Raw genomic sequence first — 19061 nt, 5'->3', positions numbered from 1 at the left:
TTTCCAAGTTCTAAAGCATGTTTTAAATCTGTTGAAAGGCTTTCATCAATAGTGGGAAAACCTGTATTATTTAAAAGACTCAGCAGGCTGGGAAAGGCAGAACTAGGAGTGTGAGTGTGAGTGTGGGTGTGAGTGTGTGAGTGTGTGTGTGGATTTGTTTTCAAGCAGTGACCTGAGAAAACCTCTATTAATTAAAAATAAATACTGACCTTTATAATACAACTTTCCCCATCTCACATCTTAGGAAACCATTTAAGAAATCTCCTTCACCATCCCCGATGCTGTCATGGCCACATATCACATCACCCTGAACACCCATACCTTTATAACAATCAAGATCACTTATTTACTGTTTCCATGCATATAATCATAGAATCCAAGTCTGCAATTATCACGATTAGTCCTACAATACTCGTTAATTAAAATAACTTATTCAGCCGTGTCAGTGTGGGAAGCTCTCGCGCCTCTGAGTCAGAAGGTTGAAGTCTCATTCCACAGACTTGAGCACTAAATCTCGGCTGACACCTCAGTGCATTACTGAGGGAGTGCTGCACTGTCATCTTTCGTTAAACCGAGGCCCCACCTGCCCTCTCCGGTGGGTCTAAAAGATCCCATAGCACTATTTTGAAGAGCAGAGGTGTTCCTCCCGGTGTCCTGGCCAATATTATCCCTGAACTAATATCACTAAAACAGATTATCTGGTCATTATCTCATTACTGTTTGTGGAACTTTGCTGTGTGCAAAGTGGCTGTCGCTTTTCCTACATTACAACATTGTCTACATTTCAAACGTATTTCATTGACTGTAAAGTGCTTTGGGATGTGCTGATGTTGTGAAAGGTGCTATATAAGTGCAAGTTCTTTCTTTCAATCACTGCAAATCAATGGCCCTGATAATATACTGTATGTACATAACATAAAACACCATGAACAATACGACAGGAGAACTATTATTATATAAAAATGGAATGACTGTGTATTTACTGCTCATCATCACGCCCTGGGCATCGCACTTTCCTCATGCAAATGCTTGATTGGCTCAAATTTCAAACTTGCAAAAGCAACAAATCAGATCTAAGAGTGCTAGAGAAGATCTACCAATAAAATATGAAACCAGCTCAAATTTTTTTCAAAATTCTATTGACTGCAACAAATCTCAACTCTGTAACTGTGATGAAAATCTCTCAGTGAAAAAGCAGAAGCCAATCAAATCTTTCAAAATAATGGCCCATGTTTTGCGGCCCCTATGGGTGCGTACATACCCATAAGGGTCTCGCAAGCTCCGGATTTTTGCGCGTGAAGCGCAAGAGCCTGGAACTTGCGATCTCTCAAGAATCTTCCTGACAGATCCAACGCATCCCCAGGAAAATGGCATTCGCGGGCAGAGAGTTGGGCTATTTGCCCAACTTCTGCCCAGCGAATGCCCGTGAAATTCTTACGCCTGGTAAAAGCAGGCATAAGGCTTGCTTTTACCAGCGTAAGAGTTTAAATGAATATAAAAATATATTTTTTTCTATCAGTTAAAAATTAAAACATCTGTAAAATAAAGTAAGGTTATTTTTAGCCTCTTTATTTTTCAAAAAATTAAATTTTTGTTTTAAATATTTAATTAATTGTCATTAATTTTAAATATGCAAGTTAAAAAAAATGATTTGATGTGTACATGTATTTTTGGGGGTATTCTCATTCATGCTTATGGGAATTCCGTACATACGGAATCCCATAAGCATGAATGGGGATCCCCTTCTTTCATTCGTTGGGCCAGCCCACATGATTCCAGGGGCGCTTGCGAATTGCATGCGTCCCTGGGATACCTGGGCCTCTACCCGCACGCACCCGGAGAGGCCCAGGAGCGTGAGTCACCATGGATCCTGAGGCCCCAGGTGGGCGTGGATCTTCTTTGCGGATTGGAGGCATTTCCCCGCAGGAAGCCTCCGACCGCAAATTCAGGGCCAAATTTTCAGAAACCTTTCATTCACCATTTTCTTCACACAAACTCAAAAATAAGGTATCTAAAAAAATTTAAAAATTACACTTCACAATAAAATGACTAAACTATACAACTGTGTTTTACTACACATCAAAACTACTTCATTGGTTGTGAAGCACTTAATGATATCTTACGGTTGTGAAAGGTGCTATATAAATGCAAGTCTTTTTCTTTTCTTTTGTGTAGTTTAGTATCCTCAATATTATTTTTACACGGAGGCCTCAACCTCCCTCGAAAACCCTTCAGCTGACTGATGACTGTCAGCTGAAGGGAGTTATCAGTCACATCTGGACCTGTCTTTAAAAGGATGGAGTCCAAGCATATGCATTGTGGAGAATTTCCTAGCATGCAACAATATGATCCTCAGTGCAACAAGAAGCGTGTCTTTCCTCAGGCTGCAACAAAGTGAATGTCAGTGCATTTGAAAGAGCAATGTATTGACAGGTGAGCTCATCAGCAGCAAAGCAATTTGGAGGATATATCGACTGTTCTCTGTTCGTACACAATTACTTATATCCTGTCATATATAATTACCCACAGAGAGATGCATCTCCACAAAATAGTTTCACAGATTAAATTACATTTGCTTTCCTTGTGTACTAGAATTAGAACATAAGAACATAAGAAATAGGAGGAGTAGGCCAATCGGCCCCTCGAGCCTGCTCCGCCATTCAATAAGATCATGGCTGATCTGATCCTAACCGCCAATCCACTATCACAGAACCATCTCCTGCATCTAACAGAATTAGACACACGAAATAGGAGCAGGATCAGGCTACACGGCCCCTGGGCCCGCTCCGCTAACCACAGGGCCATGACCGATCCGAACCTAGACTTATGGACTTATATGAAGGCTCAGTACAGCAACAGCCTATTTTTAAGCAGGTAGATGATGTAGGTACTTTAGCTTTCTATTTCAATCATTTAAACACAAGTTTGGTAATTCTCATATAATGTTCAAGGTCTAAAATCATTTATAACTTTGCATGAACACCATGGCCTAAAAATTTGTTCCCGCTGGCATGCCGACCCTTGCACCAGAGTGGGTAGGCCCAAGGCCCACCCGATATTGGGGCTCAGGCCTCACTTACATCAGACCAGCAAACTGTAGATACCTGCTGGGCCTTGCCAGGCAGCTCGCTGGCAAAGACCATTTGAATTTTGGGCCATTATGTTGCCAGCAGTTCCTGGAAGAGGGGGGGGGTAAGAGATCAGGAAGGAGGGAGGACGACCGGAAGAGGGGGGTTGGAGGGCAGCAACTGGGAAGAGGGACAGAGGCAACGATCGGGAGAGGATGAGAGCGGTGGCTGGCAGCAGCCCATAGTTTTAATGTGGAGCTGGGAGAAGTACTCCTGTACCTTCCAGATCCACATTCAGGCAAGTATTTAAAAACTTTTTCGTGATGGACCTTTAAGTACAGCTGGTTAGGCCGCATGAGGACCTGGTTTTCCTCAACGCAGCTGGCCTGGAAAAAAGAGGGCATCAAACAGGCGCTAGGCCCCTTATTTGTATATGCAAAGGGTTAACGCCCATTTCAGGCCTGGGCCCTGGATGCCTCTTTTCATACCTATATCACTATGGTGGGAGACGCATGTCTTTCCAAGCATAATGTACTTAGGCTTGCATCAAAAAAATAGAAAACATTCACTCCACCACTAATGTTTACTCAGTTTCACAGAATCACACAGAAACCCCACAGTGCAGATAGAGGCCATTTCGGCCCATCGAGCCTGCACCGACACATATCCCACCCGATCCCCGCAACCCCCACACCAACACATATCCCACCCTATCCCTGTAACCCCACGTATTTAATCCCCCTAACACTAAGGGTCAATTTATCATAGTCAATCAACCTAACCCGCACATCTTTGGACTGTGGGAGGAAACCGGAGCACCCGGAGAAAACCCACGCAAACATGGGGAGAATGTGCAAACTCCACACAGACAGTCGCCCGAGGCCAGATTTGAACCTGGGTCTCTGGCGCTGTGAGGCAACAGTGCTAACCACTATGCCACCATGCTGCCCAGTTTCAGTTTCAGTAAGTAAATTTTATCTTACAGAAGTGAATGTACAGAACTGAACACAACAGTAGTAAATGGTCTAAATGTGAAAATTAGAATAATGTCTTTAGTACAGTTAAAAACACTTCCAATTGGTTACATAGAAATTATCATTGCCAATAATCCAAGACTGACTGCTGGCTCCTACCTCTGCTTTCAATTTCTCGGATGCACATATCCACCACCATTGGTCTCTTTGTGTTATGTGCTTTAACCAGTGTTGTCAGGTCACAACTGTAGACTTTTTTCACATGCTTCAGGTCTGGCTTGCAATCATGTGGAACCATCTTTGAACACTGCTTGTGAACATTCAAGCCACAATCTAAGAATACAGAATAAGAGAAACCCTTTAAAATATCAGAAAATTACAATTACGCTCATATGAAAAAACTCAATTCAAAAAAAGGGTGTATCCAATGTTCCCGGTAAGCTGTGCTTCATTCTGCGCGACCGGTTTCTTTTAATGTGCAGTCCCTTTAAATTTCCATGCATGTGCAGTGTTTACAATGGCAAAGCCATTGGCAGCCTGCGCCAAACCTTTCCCATTACTGCACGGCCGCGCAGTTTAGAGAGAACATTGGGTGTATCTATAGCCACTTTAATTTCATGGGTCAAATAATGGTTGCTTTTCACATCTCTAATATTTCATTGGTATAGTAAATATCATAGAATGGTTACAGCACAGAAAGAGGCCATTCAGCCAGTTGAACCTGTGCTGACGCTCTGCAAGAGCACTTCAACTAGTCCCACTCCCCTGCCCTTTTGAAAGCCATGATTGAATCTGCCTCCACCACCCTTTCAGGCAGTGCATTCCAGATCATAACAACTTGCTGCGTAAAAACATTTTTCCTCATGCCGCCTTTGGTTCTTCTGCCAATCACCTTAAATCTATGTCCTCTGGTCACCTTAAATCTGTGTCCTCTGGTTCGCGACCCTTCCGCCAATGGGAACAGTTTCTTTCTATCTACGCTGTCTAGACACCTCATGATTTTGAACACCTTTATCAAATCTCCTTTCAACCTTCTCTGCTCTAAGGAGAACAACCCCAGCTTCTCCAGTTTACCCACGTAATTGAAGTCCTTCATCCCTGGAACTATTCTTGTAAATCTTTTCTGCACCCTCTCCAAGGCCTTCACATCCTTCCTAAAGTGCGGTGCCCAGAATTGGACACAATACTCCAGTTGCGGCCGAACCAGTGTTTATAAAGTTTCATCATAATTTTCTTGCTTTTGTACTCTATGCCTCTGTTTATAAAGCCCAATATCCCATATGCTTTTTTAACCACTTTCTCAACCTGCCCTGCCACCTTCAACGATTTGTGCACATATACCCCCAGGTCTCTGTTCCTGCATCCCCTTTAGTTTATATTGCCTATCCTTATTCTTCCTACCAAAATGCATCACTTCGCACTTTTCTACGTTAAATTTCATCTGCCACGTGTCTGCCCATTCTACCAGCCTGTCTATGTCCTCTTGAAATCTATCACTATCTTCCTCACTGTTCTCTATAGTTCCAAGTTTTGTATCATCTGCAAATTTTGAAATTGTGCCCTGTACACCCAAGTCCAAATCATTAATATATATCAAGAAAAGCAGTGGTCCTAGTACCGACCCCTGGGGAACACCACTATATACCTTCCTCCATTCCGAAAAACAACCCTTCCCCATTACTCTGTTTCCCGTCACTTAGCCAACTTCGTATCCATGCTGCCACTGTCCCTTTTATTTCACGGGCTTCAACTTTGCTGGAAAGCCTATAATGTGGCACTTTATCAAACGTCTTTTGGAAGTCCACGTACACATCAACCGCATTGCCCTCATCAACCCTCTCTTTTACCTCATCAAATCAGTAATTATTTTATGTAAACATCTGAAATAAAATACTTTACTTTTGTGGCTGCGGCTGCTTTGGGGGACAAAGGGAAAGGGAAAGGGAAAGGGAAAATAGAATATGAGAGTAAGCTTGCAGGGAACATAAAAACTGACTGTAAAAGCTTTTATAGATATGTGAAGAGAAAAAGATTGGTGAAGTCAAGCGTAGGTCCCTTGCAGTCAGAATCGGGGGAATTTATAATGGGGAAAAAGAAATGGCAGACCAACTAAATACATATTTTGGTTCTGTCTTCACAAAGGAGGACACAAATAACCTCCCAGAGATGCCGGGGAACATAGGGTCTGATGAAAGGGTGGAACTGAAAGAAATCAGTATTTGTAGGGAAATGGTGTTAGGAAAATTGATGGGAGTGAAGGCCGATAAATCCCCAGGGCCTGATAATCTACATCCCAGGGTACTTAAGGAAGTGGCCCTAGAAATAGTAGATGCATTGCTGGTCATCTTCCAGAACTCGATAGACTCTGGAACGGTACCCATGGATTGGCGGGTAGCTAATGTTACCCCACTATTCAAAAAAGGTGGTAGAGAAAAGGCAGGGAATTATAGACCGGTAAGCTTGACATTGGTAGTGGGGAAAATGCTAGAGTCTATTATAAAAGATGTAATAGCAGAGCACTTGGAAAGCAGTGACTGGATCGGACAAAGTCAACATGGATTTACAAAAGGTAAATCATGCTTGACTAATCTACTGGAATTTTTTGAGGATGTAACTGGTAAAATAGATAAGGGAGAACCAGTGGATGTGGTGTATTTGGACTTTCAGAAGGCTTTCGATAAGGTCCCGCATAAGAGATTAGCGTGCAAAATTAAGGCACATGGGATTGGGGGCAAGGTATTGACTTGGATAGAGAACTGGTTGGCGGACAGAAAGCAAAGAGTTGGAATAAACGGGTCGTTTTCCGAATGGCAGGCAGTGACTAGTGGGGTACTGCAAGGATCGGTCCTAGGACCCCAGCTGTTCACAATATATATTAATGATCTGGACGAGGGAATTGGATATAATATCTCCAAATTTGCAGATGACACAAAGCTGGGTGGGAGGGTATGCTGTGAGGAGGATGTCATGAAACTCCAGTACGATTTGGACAGGTTGGGTGATTGGGCAGAAACATGGCAAATGCACTATAATGTGGATAAATGTGAGGTTATCCACTTTGGTGGCAAAAACAGGAAGGCAGATTATTATTTGAATGGCAATAGATTGGGAGAAGGGGAAGTGCAAAGAGACCTGGGTGTTCTTGTGCACCAGTCGCTGAAGGTAAGCATGCAGGTGCAGCAGGCGGTTAAGAACACAAATGGTATGTTGGCCTTCGTAGCAAGAGGGTTCGAGTACAAGAACAAGGATGTCTTGCTGCAGTTGTACAGGGCCTTGGTGAGACCACACCTTGAGTATTGTGTGCAGTTTTGGTCGCCTTACCTGAGGAAGGACGTTCTTGCCATGGAAGGAGTGCAGCGAAGATTCACCAGGCTGATACCTGGGATGGCAGGAATGACGTATGAGGAGAGATTGTGTCGATTAGGCTTATACTCACTGGAGTTTAGAAGATTGAGAGGGGATCTCATCAAAACCTATAAAATTCTGTCAGGCCTGGACAGACTAGATGCAGGAAGGATGTTTCTGATGGCCGGGGAGTCCAGAACCAGGGGTCATAGTCTAAGGATAAGGGGTAAGCCATTTAGGACTGAAATGAGGAGGAATTTCTTCACCCAGAGAGTGGTGAACCTGTGGAATTCTCTGCCACAGAGGGCAGTGGAGGCCAGTTCATTAAGTATATTCAAGAAAGAGTTGGATATATTTCTTAAGGCTAAAGGGATCAAGGGATATGGGGAGAAGGCAGGGACAGGGTACTGAATTTGGATGATCAGCCATGATCTCATTGAATGGCGGAGCAGGCTCGAAGGGCCGAATGGCCTACTCCTGCTCCTATCTTCTATGTTTCTATGACTTTCACTTGCTTCGCCTACTGCTAGCGAGGCGCTAAGGGGGAAAATGGTGGTGCTGTACTTACCTCCTTGATCTTGTGCGTATCGTCTTTGCTGCTATTTTGAATGCCATAAGGACATGAGCAGTCCAGATGTCCACCCTTATGCAAGAATATTGGACATAGGAGCAAAATGAACATCTTTTGCTTGGCCTTATTAACCATCCTGCATTGCATATCATTCAAAGTGATACCATTTAAACTCACAGATTGCTGATGCAAGTCAGAAGTTGACCATATGATGGGGTCACTGTTCCAATTAGTATATGCTAATATTGTAATTTAGTCGGGACAATGGGGAAGCAGGAACAAGCAGACAACAACCCATGTGATGTGTTAACATCAGATTGGCCAGAACAATGGAGGCACCGAAGCTAACCATAGACTAGCTGCAAGATCATATTACCCATCTAGGATGGTCTTAATTTTCTCTCATGTTCCTTTGAAATGCCAGGCAGGAAACTACAGTTTAAATTGAGCTCCCTCCGGGACACCCTGGTCCACTCCTCAATCGCCCCCAACACCCCCACCCCACGGCACCGTCCTGTGCAAGCGCAGGAGATGCAACACCTGCCCTTTTACCCCCTCCCTTCCCACTGTCCAGGGCCCCAAACACTCCTTCCAGGTGAAACAGTGATTTACGTGTACTTCTTGCAAGTTAGTATACTGTATTCGCTGCTCACGATGCGGTCTCCTCTACAGTGGGGAGACCAAACGCAGATTGGGTGACGGCTTTGCGGAACACCTCCGTTAAGTCCGTAAGTGTGACCCCGAGCTTCCTGTCACCTGTCGCTTTAATTCTCTGCTCCACTCCCACTCTGACTTCTCTGTCCTTGGCCTCTTACACTGGTCCAATGAAGCTCAACGTAAGCTCAAGGAACAGCACTTCACATCTTTTAATTAAGCACTTTACAGCCTTCTGGACTCAATATCGAGTTCAACAATTTCAGACCATAACCTCTGCCCCAATTTTTTCAGATGGCAGATGTTGATGATTCTGCCATTCCCATTTACACCTCTTCTAGAGTTATCTTTTGTTTCTTTACATGTCCCATTACCATCTCCTTTTGCTTTGTACTATCATACCTTTTGTCATTTAATCACTCCTACCTTCCACCCTATCAGACCTTTCCTTTAGTTTAGTTCCTTCCTCCCCTCCCCCCCTTTCCCTGCCCCTGCACTTGCTTAAAATCTGTTACATCTCTAACTTTTTCCAGTTCTGACGAAAGGGCATCGACCTGAAACGTTACCTGTTTCTCTCTCCACATGCTGCAGTTTCTGTTTTTATTTCAGATTTCCAGCATCTGCAGTATTTTGCTTTTGTTTAAATTGAGCAATAGTCAAACAAACAGGATGGTGATTATCTGTTGGACAGAGGTGCTAACTACAGTTGTGATGGTTCAGGAGATTGGATAGGTGTGTTGCTAGAGTAATTGACTTTCCAAAGGACAAGAAAACAGTCTATAGCTTCCTTGTTCCTTGGGTTTAAAAGCAGAGCCAAGTTTGCAGTTTAAGTTGTAGGGTCAAAACTAGGAGTCACGCTGAAGGAGTGTGGAGTCAAGGCAACAGAGGAAGGCGCAGCTTTATGGGCAACTGGCAAATGAGACATTGGGCCTTACCTAGAATAGGGCGGGTAATATCAATTCTTGTCCTATTCTGTTAACTACTGCTTAAATACTTACATGGATTGATCTTTTACTTGTTGACAATAAAATAGCCACTATAAACCGTATTGGTGTCAGTCTCGAACCATTTGACCTTTCCTCCACAAATTAAGAAACCGCACGTATCAGGTGGTAACAGTATTTAGGGGTCCTATCATGTAGATAGGACCTTGCTGCAATTTTCACAGGAAAAGTCGAGATAACTGCTCGGTGAAGGACCCGTTCAGAAAAGTGGCTGTTAGAGGAAGTAAACCATGGATATTTAAAGGGACACTCACATGGCTAAGTAAGTGCTGGCTAGTGCAGAGCTGTATATTTTGAAGGGGAGAGGTTTTCTTTGAATTTCTTAGTCTTTTCAGATTCAAACAAGTGAGTCCTCTTCATCATGGGAGTCATACTGGCAAAACTGAGCTGGGGGGTGCAGAAGAGGAACAGGAACAACAGGAGAAAGAGCAGAAATCTGCACAAAGGTGCCAATATCCGTGCTACAGGGTGTACAGAAACTGAAAAATATGCCTCAGTTTCACCAAGGACTAAAGTGTTTGAAGGCTTCGGTTCAGCAACGAGGCTGTCACTGCCCTGCGCCACCTGCTGCAGTCAATCCTGGATTATAGACTGAGAGCTGACCATATGTTGCCTGTGGTCATCAAGGTCACAACAGCACGAAATCTTTTTGCCTCTGGATCGTTCCAGGCTCCAGCAGGTGACAATGCGCACATCAGCTAGTCAGCCGTTCCACTCTATACATGTATAGAGAGGTGGTTGGACAGCTGAAAGCAAAGGATAGGAGTTAAGAACGTCTTTTGGACTGGAATGATGTAGTGAATGGTGTTGGAGCGGCTGTTATTTACCGTATACATAGATGGTCTTGTCTTGTCAATTGAGGCAACAGTATTTACATTTGCTGTTGAAATTAGGGGGTTTGGCAAATTGTGCTAAAGGTGGTGAAAGGCATAGATAGGCTAGCAGAAAAGGCAGTTACATGACAAAAGTAGTTCAATGTAGAGAAATGTGAAGTACTACATTTTGGAAGGAAGAATATAATAAGGAAGTATGCCTTAAATGGTAAGTTTTTAAATAGAGCAGCAGAAGGACCTTGGTGTGCAGATGCACAGGTTAATAAAAGGTAGCAGTGCAAGTAGATAAGGCCATGAAAAGACAAACAGAATCGTTTTTTATTTAGAGGCACAGAATACAAAAGCAAGCAGGCAATGTTGAACTTGCACAAGATCTCAGTTAGACTGCAATTACAGTATTGTGTACACTTTTGGATATCCCAATATAGGAAATATAGATTCACTAGGATGTTATCAGGGATGAGGGGTTACAGTTACAAAGAGAAATCTGAGAAATTAGGATTTTTTCATTGGATTCAAGAAGGTTGAGAACTGACTTGATAGAGGTCTTCAAGGGATGTTAGAATTTTTTTTTTTTTTTTTTTTTTTACACAAAATGTGGTTAGAATATGGAAACTCTGCCACAAACCTATGTTGAAGCAGAATCCTTAAGTACTTTAAAAATGGAATCAAGTAGTTGGTTGAAAAGGAGAAATGTTAAATGGTGTGGGGAGATGAATGGGAGTGGGGTTAGATTTGGTGGCTCATGGACAAAAACACTGATGCAGACTTGATGGGAAAAATAGCCTGTTTCTGTGTTCCTATGATTTTGAATAAACCCAGCAGCATAAACATCCAAAAAGGGCAGACTGCTAGAGCTTATTGTCCAGAATTCTGTTAAAATCTTAATATTGTATTTATAAGATTGTCAGTAAAATTTAATGGTTTTATTCTTCCTCACTTTTTAAACCACACATTTAATTGGTGCATGAGACCATTAGAAATCAAAATCACAACTCCTTGTAGCAGAGTTGATAACCTTATTCCTGGCCCCACTAACATGATAAAGACACTATATGGGCTTGGTAGGGCAGGAGGTTAAAATGTTAAAAATCTGAAACAGGAACCCAACCCATCTACTTCCGGTTTTAACGGAGGCAGGACAAGCGACCAATCCATTCTCAAGAGGTGGGTTGGTTGTTGAAACCATTTAAGGAGGTTGCATGCCTTCATTTCAACAGGGTTTCTATTTTAAACCCTTGTTAAAAATGCAGCCTTGATAGGCCTCGGGAAACCCGGCAGGTAAAAGGAAGCGAGAAGGGCTGAATCCATCAGGTATTGCATTTACAGCACTGCTTGTGGGCCAGGAAGAACATGAGTGTTTCTTCCAGGACAATCAGTTTACCTGTAAACAACCCCCCCACCGCCACAACCTTCCCTCGACACCCGCCCCCCCGACCCCCCATCTTTTCGCCCCAATCTCTGATCCCCCTCTGAACTCTTCCCAACCCACCGCAATCTTCGACCACCCCGAGATCACCCATGACCACCCCCCCACCCATGCTCTATCCAAACCCCCTCTGCGATCTCTACCTCCAACAAACACTAACCCTACCTGCTCCTGGGCTGCATCCTTGTGCCACAGGATTTCCACACCTGACAGGCAGGCAAGCCTGTCAATCGGGCTGGCTTCCAGGCGGGGAATCTTTTAAAAACACGCACACCATGGAGTTAAAACCCCACGGCATTCGGGGAAACCTGGACTTCCCATAACTCCTTCCCCCGCCCCAGTGAATATCGGGGCCATGCTTATTTATCTTGGAGTCAAGAATGTGGCAATGCATGCAGCATTAGGCACAACCTGTGCATCCTGCAAATTATCTTAAAAATAAAGTTTCTCCAGTTCTTCGATACATTAGAATCTTAGCAGATAAATCCATAGCAAGCTCTGCAACTATTTTGATGTTTTCATATGTCTTAGCCATGTAAAAATAACCTATGAAAAGGACAGAAGAAATCATCTAGTCCTTCTATCCTATCCAGATATGCTGCAACTACATACACCACCAACCTGCAACCCTGCGCTCCCCCATCACACAATTTCCTGGATAAATAATTGAAAAATAAAACTTTGAAGGGTACAGGAAAAGGAATCAGAACTAAGTGGATAGCTCTTTGAAAGCTGGCACAGGAGTGATGTGTCAAATGGCCTGCTTCCGCACTGTAAAATTCTATGAATCTACATGAAAATTAGTGTTACATTTTAGGTTTTAAAATTGAAGTTTGAAGAACAATGAAAATCAAAAATGGATCTTTAAAAATCAAATAAAACTTTCAATCATACATATACTTGGTTCCAGGGACTATTCCTTGGAGTGTCAACAGTATCCGTCTAGTAAATATCAGAACTAAATCTATGTCATCTGACTCTAAAACTCGTTTGTCTTAATGAAGTATTCACAGAACAAAGCAGGTGGTTAGGTCAAATGGTTCTCAATTAAAGTACATCTACTTCTAATAAGGTTTTCGAACAAAGTATATTTCCATGAACAGGCCATTGTCCTGGTTTGTGGTAGGGCATTCCATATCTTAACAACTCTCTGCTTAAAAAAAATTCTCCTAACCTCTCTTTTGTTCCTTTGGTGATTATCTTAAGTTATACCCTCTTGGTACTAACTGATTGGCCAGTGGGAAATAGTTTTTCCTTATCAAAATCTTTCAGAATTTTGAGCATTTAGATCTTCTCTTAACTTTCAATGTTCTAATGAAATAAATTGTTTCAATATAGCAGTTGAACTGCCTTGTTTAAAGAGGTTCTATGATTGCATCTTAGAATCTTCCAAACAAATACACTTTAACAGATAGTGCATGAATGCAATGTTATTTTGCTATGTAAATGGATAGGGCCAACTTGGTCAAACATGTATTGCAATCCTTAAACCTGAATCTTATTGAGTATATACCACATTAAGTTAATGGGCGAGAAATTCATTATAGCCCCGTTTGGGGCCCTAACTTTTAAAAGTTGAAAAATTTAGTGCCAGGCTCCAGTGTTTCTCAACTTTAAAAAAAATTCTTTTTTTGCACTCCAGGAAGGAAGTGGAGCAATTGATTTAGCGCTCCACTTCCTTCCTGGTGCTAACAGGCAGCAGGCGGGGTGGTAGGTCTGCAGCGTTGCACAATGGGCCATGCAGCACTGCCACGTTGGAAGGCTCCATCCCTCCCTTAAAAGGAAGAGCCATCGCTGCAGGCTCTGCAAGGGAAAGCAACTTACCCTGTGTGATAAAAATAATAACTTCCGGGAAGTTATGTCATCACTTCCTGTGAACTGTGAACTGTGTACATACCTCACTTCCTGTCATGTGTCACTTCCTGTTGGACTGGTATAAATACTGGTCTGTTCAGTATTGTAAGAGGCTTCTACCAGAGGCATGGTAAAGACCTCTCTTGTATATAGTGTGTTTATAAGTTACTTAAAGCTTACTTTAAAGTTACTTGATGGTAAGCCTCTTTTTTCTTACATCAATTTAAGTAACTTAGTATTTACACTCACGAATACTAGACCTTCGGACAAACTCGGAATTAAGGATCCAGGGAACCACCCATCATGGAGAAAATCCTTAGACCTATTTGTCTGGACTTGGACCCGAATGCACCAGCAGCTGGCAGGGTATGGAAGCATTGGTACCGTACTTTTGAGAATTTTCTGGATGAATGTGAAGCGGATGCTCCTGCTAGATTGAAGATACTTATCAATTATGTGACCCCAAAAGTGTTCGAATATGTTGATGAATGGGATAATTACGATGAGGTGATTCGGGCACTTAAGAAACTGTATGCCAAGACCCCAAATGAGGTCTATGCTAGACATCTACTGGCCACAGCCCGACAAGGGCCAGGGGAATCAATTGACGAATTCCTGCAAGAACTTCGCAGGCTCAGCGTAGATTGTAACTTTCAGGCAGCCTCAGCTGAGCTGTACCGCCAAGAAATGATTCGTGATGCTTTCATCTGCGGGATTGCCTCTCCATTTATACGCCAGCGTCTACTAGAAAGTAAAACACTTGAGCTACAAAAAGCTTTTGACCTAGCTTGTTCACTGGATTTGGCAAAGAGAAATGCAGACCTCTATCAGCTGCCCAGATCTCGATCTGCTGCTGTAGCTGCAACCAGACAATTCAAGCGGTCTCAGGTGAACCCTATCATGGGGGAATCTAATTCTGATAATTCTGATGAAGAAGAGGAGGACGACCCCACTTTAGCAGCCTCTTGACAATCTAGGAAGGAATGCTTCTTTTGTGGAGATGCTTTTCACCCTAGGAAAACCTGCCCTGCTCGCAATGCAATCTGCAGTTATTGCGGGAAAAAAGGACACTTTGCTAAAGTTTGCCTATCAAGGGCCTCTACGAGGGCCAATCCAGCTAAGGCCTACCGAACTGCCCCAATTAGGGCCTATCAAGATGCTCCAGCTAGGACCTATCAAGCTTCCTCTCGAGCTCTCTCCCGAAGCACACCGAGAGTTTTAGCCACTCTCTGTGCAACGACACCAATTACAGCTGCTTGCCCACAGAACCTGTCTCATGCTGCCACAAAAATTTCAATTAAAGGGCATACCTTAGATGCCTTAATTGACTCAGGAAGTACTGATAGTTTCATTAAGGAACAGATTGTTGCGAAATTGAAACTACATATCTTCCCATCGGACCAGGCAATTGCGATGGCCCAGTCATCACTTAATACCAGAATCTCCGGCTTTTGTGTTGTTGATATGACACTTCATGGTCGTATGTATCCCTCCACCCGACTTTCGGTGCTCAAGGACTTATGTAGTGATCTCCTCTTAGGGCTGGACTTCCAAAAACAGCATAAGAAACTCACCATTGAGTTTGGTGGATCCAAACCCGGACTTACTATTTCTAATATACCGTCTAAATTACCATTTTGTGCATTATCAGCAGCTTCACTTGATGAACCCTCATTATTTGCCAGTATTCTGCCTCAATGCCAACCGATAATAATGAAATCGCGGCGCTTTAATCAGGAAGACCAATCTTTTATTGCGGCTGAAATCTCTCGACTTCTAGCAGAGGATATCATTGAACCATGTTCGTCGCCCTGGCGGGCTCAAGTCGTCATTGTCAAGAACCCTCTAAAACCTCACAAACAGCGACTATGCATCGATTATTCGCAAACCATCAATCAATATACCGACTTGGACGCCTACCCATTGCCACGCATTGATGATATGGTTAATAAACTGGCCGAATACAAAGTGTTCTCAACTTACGATTTAAAAAGTGCCTATCATCAGTTACCCTTGAAGGTCTCAGATAAGCAGTACACAGCCTTTGAGGCTAATGGACGGCTGTACCAATTTCGTCGCCTCCCATTCGGGGTTACTAATGGAGTGGCTGTCTTTCAACGGGCAATGGATGGCCTGGTTAAGCAGGAAAACCTAAGGGACACTTTTCCCTATCTTGATAACATTACCATTGCAGGTCACGATCAACAGGAACACGACTCCAACCTCCAAAAATTTCGGGATGCCCTCCATCGCCGTAATTTGACCCTGAATGAATCCAAATCTGTTGAGTCGCAACCGACCATCAACATCCTTGGCTACTGCGTAGGCAATGGTATCATTAAGCCAGACCCAGAAAGACTTCGCCCGCTCCAAGAGCTCCCGTCACCTAAGAATCCGGCTTCTTTACGTCGGGCTCTCGGTCTGTTTGCATACTACGCTAAATGGATTCCTCATTTTTCGGACAAAATCCAACCCTTGCTGCATGCTAGATCATTTCCACTGGGAACAGCGGCTGTTGCAGCCTTTAACCTTCTCAAAAACAGTTGGAGAAAGCGGCTCTTCACTCCATTGATGAGAATCTCCCTTTCGTGGTTGAATGTGATGCCTCGGAGGTGGCGATCTCGGCTACTCTGAATCAGGAAGGTCGTCCTGTAGCATTTATGTCCAGGACCTTACAAGGTGCCGAGCTACATTATCCTCCGGTTGAGAAAGAAGCCACAGCCATCATAGAGGCAGTACGGAAGTGGAACCATTTTCTAGCTCGCCAGCACTTTACATTGATCACGGACCAACGATCAGTCGCCTTCATGCTCGATAATCGAAAACGAACCAAAATTAAGAATAATAAAATACAACTTTGGAGGATGGAACTGGCCTCTTTTGGTTATACCATTCTCTATCGGCCTGGCAAGGAGAATGTGGCCCCGGACACCCTCACACAGGCATTCTGCTCCACTATGTCATCCTCCACTCTCATGGATGTCCACAATGGTTTGTGTCATCCTGGCGTTACGCGCATGCTACATTTCGTATGATCACGGAATCTCCCTTTTTCCACTGGAGATGTAAAGAAAATATGCTCAGAATGCCGGCTTTGTGCGGAATTAAAACCTCAGTTCTTCCGCCCCTCAGATGGTATACTCATACATGCAACCCAACCGATGCAACGACTTAGCATCGATTTTAAGGGCCCAGTGCCCTCTTCAACTCGGAACACATATTTGCTCACCATGATCGACGAATATTCACGTTTTCCGTTTGCCTTCCCCTGCTCCAATATGCTGGCGTCCACAGTAATCTGCTGCCTTGAGCAGGTATTTTCTCTCTGTGGCATGCCGGCTTATATTCACTCAGATCGGGGTCCATCCTTTATGTCAAGGGAACTCAAGGACTACCTCTCAGAACGGGGAATTGCTACAAGCAAAACAACACTATACCATCCCATCGGAAATGGGCAGGTAGAGAGGTATAACGGTATCATCTGGAATTCCGTACGTCTCGCTTTAAGATCTCGGGGCCTACCAGACCAGCAATGGGAAACAGTGCTTCCGGATGCATTGCACTCTATACGGTCCCTGCTTTCTACAGCCACAAATACTACACCTCATGAGCGGTTCTTTGGATTCCAGCGTCGCTCATCTCATGGGACATCACTCCCGTCATGGCTAACTACTCCTGGACCTGTATTACTCCGAAGATACGTTCGGACGTCTAAAAATGACCTTCTTGTAGACGAGGTCGAACTAACCGATGCCAACCCCACCTATGCAAACATACGATATTCCGACGGCCGAGAATCTACCGTATCATTACGGGATCTGGCTCCCTGCCCACCAGGACCTAGTGGGACATCGGGTGATGGCATTTCACCAGGAAACTCTTGGGACCTATCGGGTACCCCTCTCCAGGATCCTGATCGGACACCAACTAGCTTGGTGCCGGTAGAACCCCGTGCTCAAGGTTGCGACCCTCCCAGTACCACGCATGAAAGTACTGGTCTGCCACAGACCAGCTCTGCACCTCCCTCTGAACAGAGGCAGTCTGACTTTGAACCTATTGGGGCTCGTACTCGAAGCCATGATCTCCCCGACCCTTCACAGGGCAATCCAGGCCACACGGACTCTGGCCAATGGCCAACCGCATGTAAGCGGACCAGCGACCCTCTACGACGGGAATCCAAACGGGTGCGACTCTTCCTTGTTCGGCGGCTGCGGACCAAAAGGTAGACCACAGCCTCCTAAACCTGCAGGAGGGAAGAATGTGATAAAAATAATAACTTCCGGGAAGTTATGTCATCACTTCCGGTGAACTGTGAACTATGAACTGTGTACATACCTCACTTCCTGTCATGTGTCACTTCCTGTTGGACTGGTATAAATACTGGTCTGTTCAGTATTGTAAGAGGCTTCTACCAGAGGCATGGTAAAGACCTCTCTTGTATATAGTGTGTTTATAAGTTACTTAAAGCTTACTTTAAAGTTACTTGATGGTAAGCCTCTTTTTTCTTACATCACCCTGTCTCCGACAGTAGCCGCGATCCAGCCTGATCAGCCCGTGCACTGCAACAGAGTGCCGGACAGATCGAGTGCTGGGGTGAAAAAAAGCAAAAAAAGAGAACGAGCATTTGATTATTTTTTTTTTTACCTACCTCGGCCAGCTTGCATTTAAGTATCGACCCCGAAGTGCCCGGCCTCCCGATGAACGCCTCCTGCAGCTGCCGGTGTTGTCGCCCGGTGATGCTGCAGGGGGCGAAACTGAAGTTCGGGTCCGGGGTGCAACGCACGGCGATGACGTCACGATCTCCGGGCGAAGGAGATCAGGGTGCAACACCATACCGCTGCTGCAAACCTCCTGCCGAATTTAGCAGGAGGCGATATTCTCGCCACACCCGGGCGGTAAGTGGTTAGCGCCCTGTTATCACTCCCCGAAGGTGACAACGGGAGGCGCAAAGGTACCCAAATTTCTCCCCCTATAATTCTTAACTGTGCTCTGCTATGTTAAATTGAACAGAGCATAATTCTGAAACCAAATTTTTGCTCTGTTTCTGACTATGTGGAAGTACTGCAGTAATTAATTGGACATCAAACTTTGTCCTGTTCAATCGCTGATATCTTCTTAGTAAGGGAAGAATTGAATTGGTCTTTGTAATTAAGGCTCATCTACAACGACAAGAGTATTACACATATAAAAACCCTAGGAACTAAAATCACAATCCATGGTTCTTGCATATGTATCTACTGAATAAATGTCAACACCTTCATTTTTCCAGATACTTTATGTAAAGAATAATTAATTCAAATGTGGGTGTTTGCTTTCGCAGAGGCACAAT

General features: G+C 44.0%; 1 protein-coding gene across 5 annotated transcripts in view; it reads right to left on the bottom strand.

The window, feature by feature from the left end:
• chn1 (chimerin 1) overlaps positions 1–19061 on the bottom strand; it is a 204519-nt gene that overhangs the window by 13194 nt on the left and 172264 nt on the right. For all 5 annotated transcript variants that reach the window (XM_085986143.1, XM_085986142.1, XM_085986140.1 and 2 more), the window contains one exon: positions 4202–4375. In XM_085986143.1, the coding sequence (XP_085842269.1) occupies positions 4202–4375 (174 nt within the window). The remainder of the gene's footprint in view (positions 1–4201; positions 4376–19061) is intronic.

Source organism: Somniosus microcephalus, chromosome 4, assembly GCF_052327205.1.
Source record: "Somniosus microcephalus isolate GS21.2 chromosome 4, FLI_Smic_1.0, whole genome shotgun sequence".
In the NCBI taxonomy this organism is placed as follows: domain Eukaryota; kingdom Metazoa; phylum Chordata; class Chondrichthyes; order Squaliformes; family Somniosidae; genus Somniosus; species Somniosus microcephalus.
This window is presented reverse-complemented; position numbering and strand designations above follow the sequence as displayed.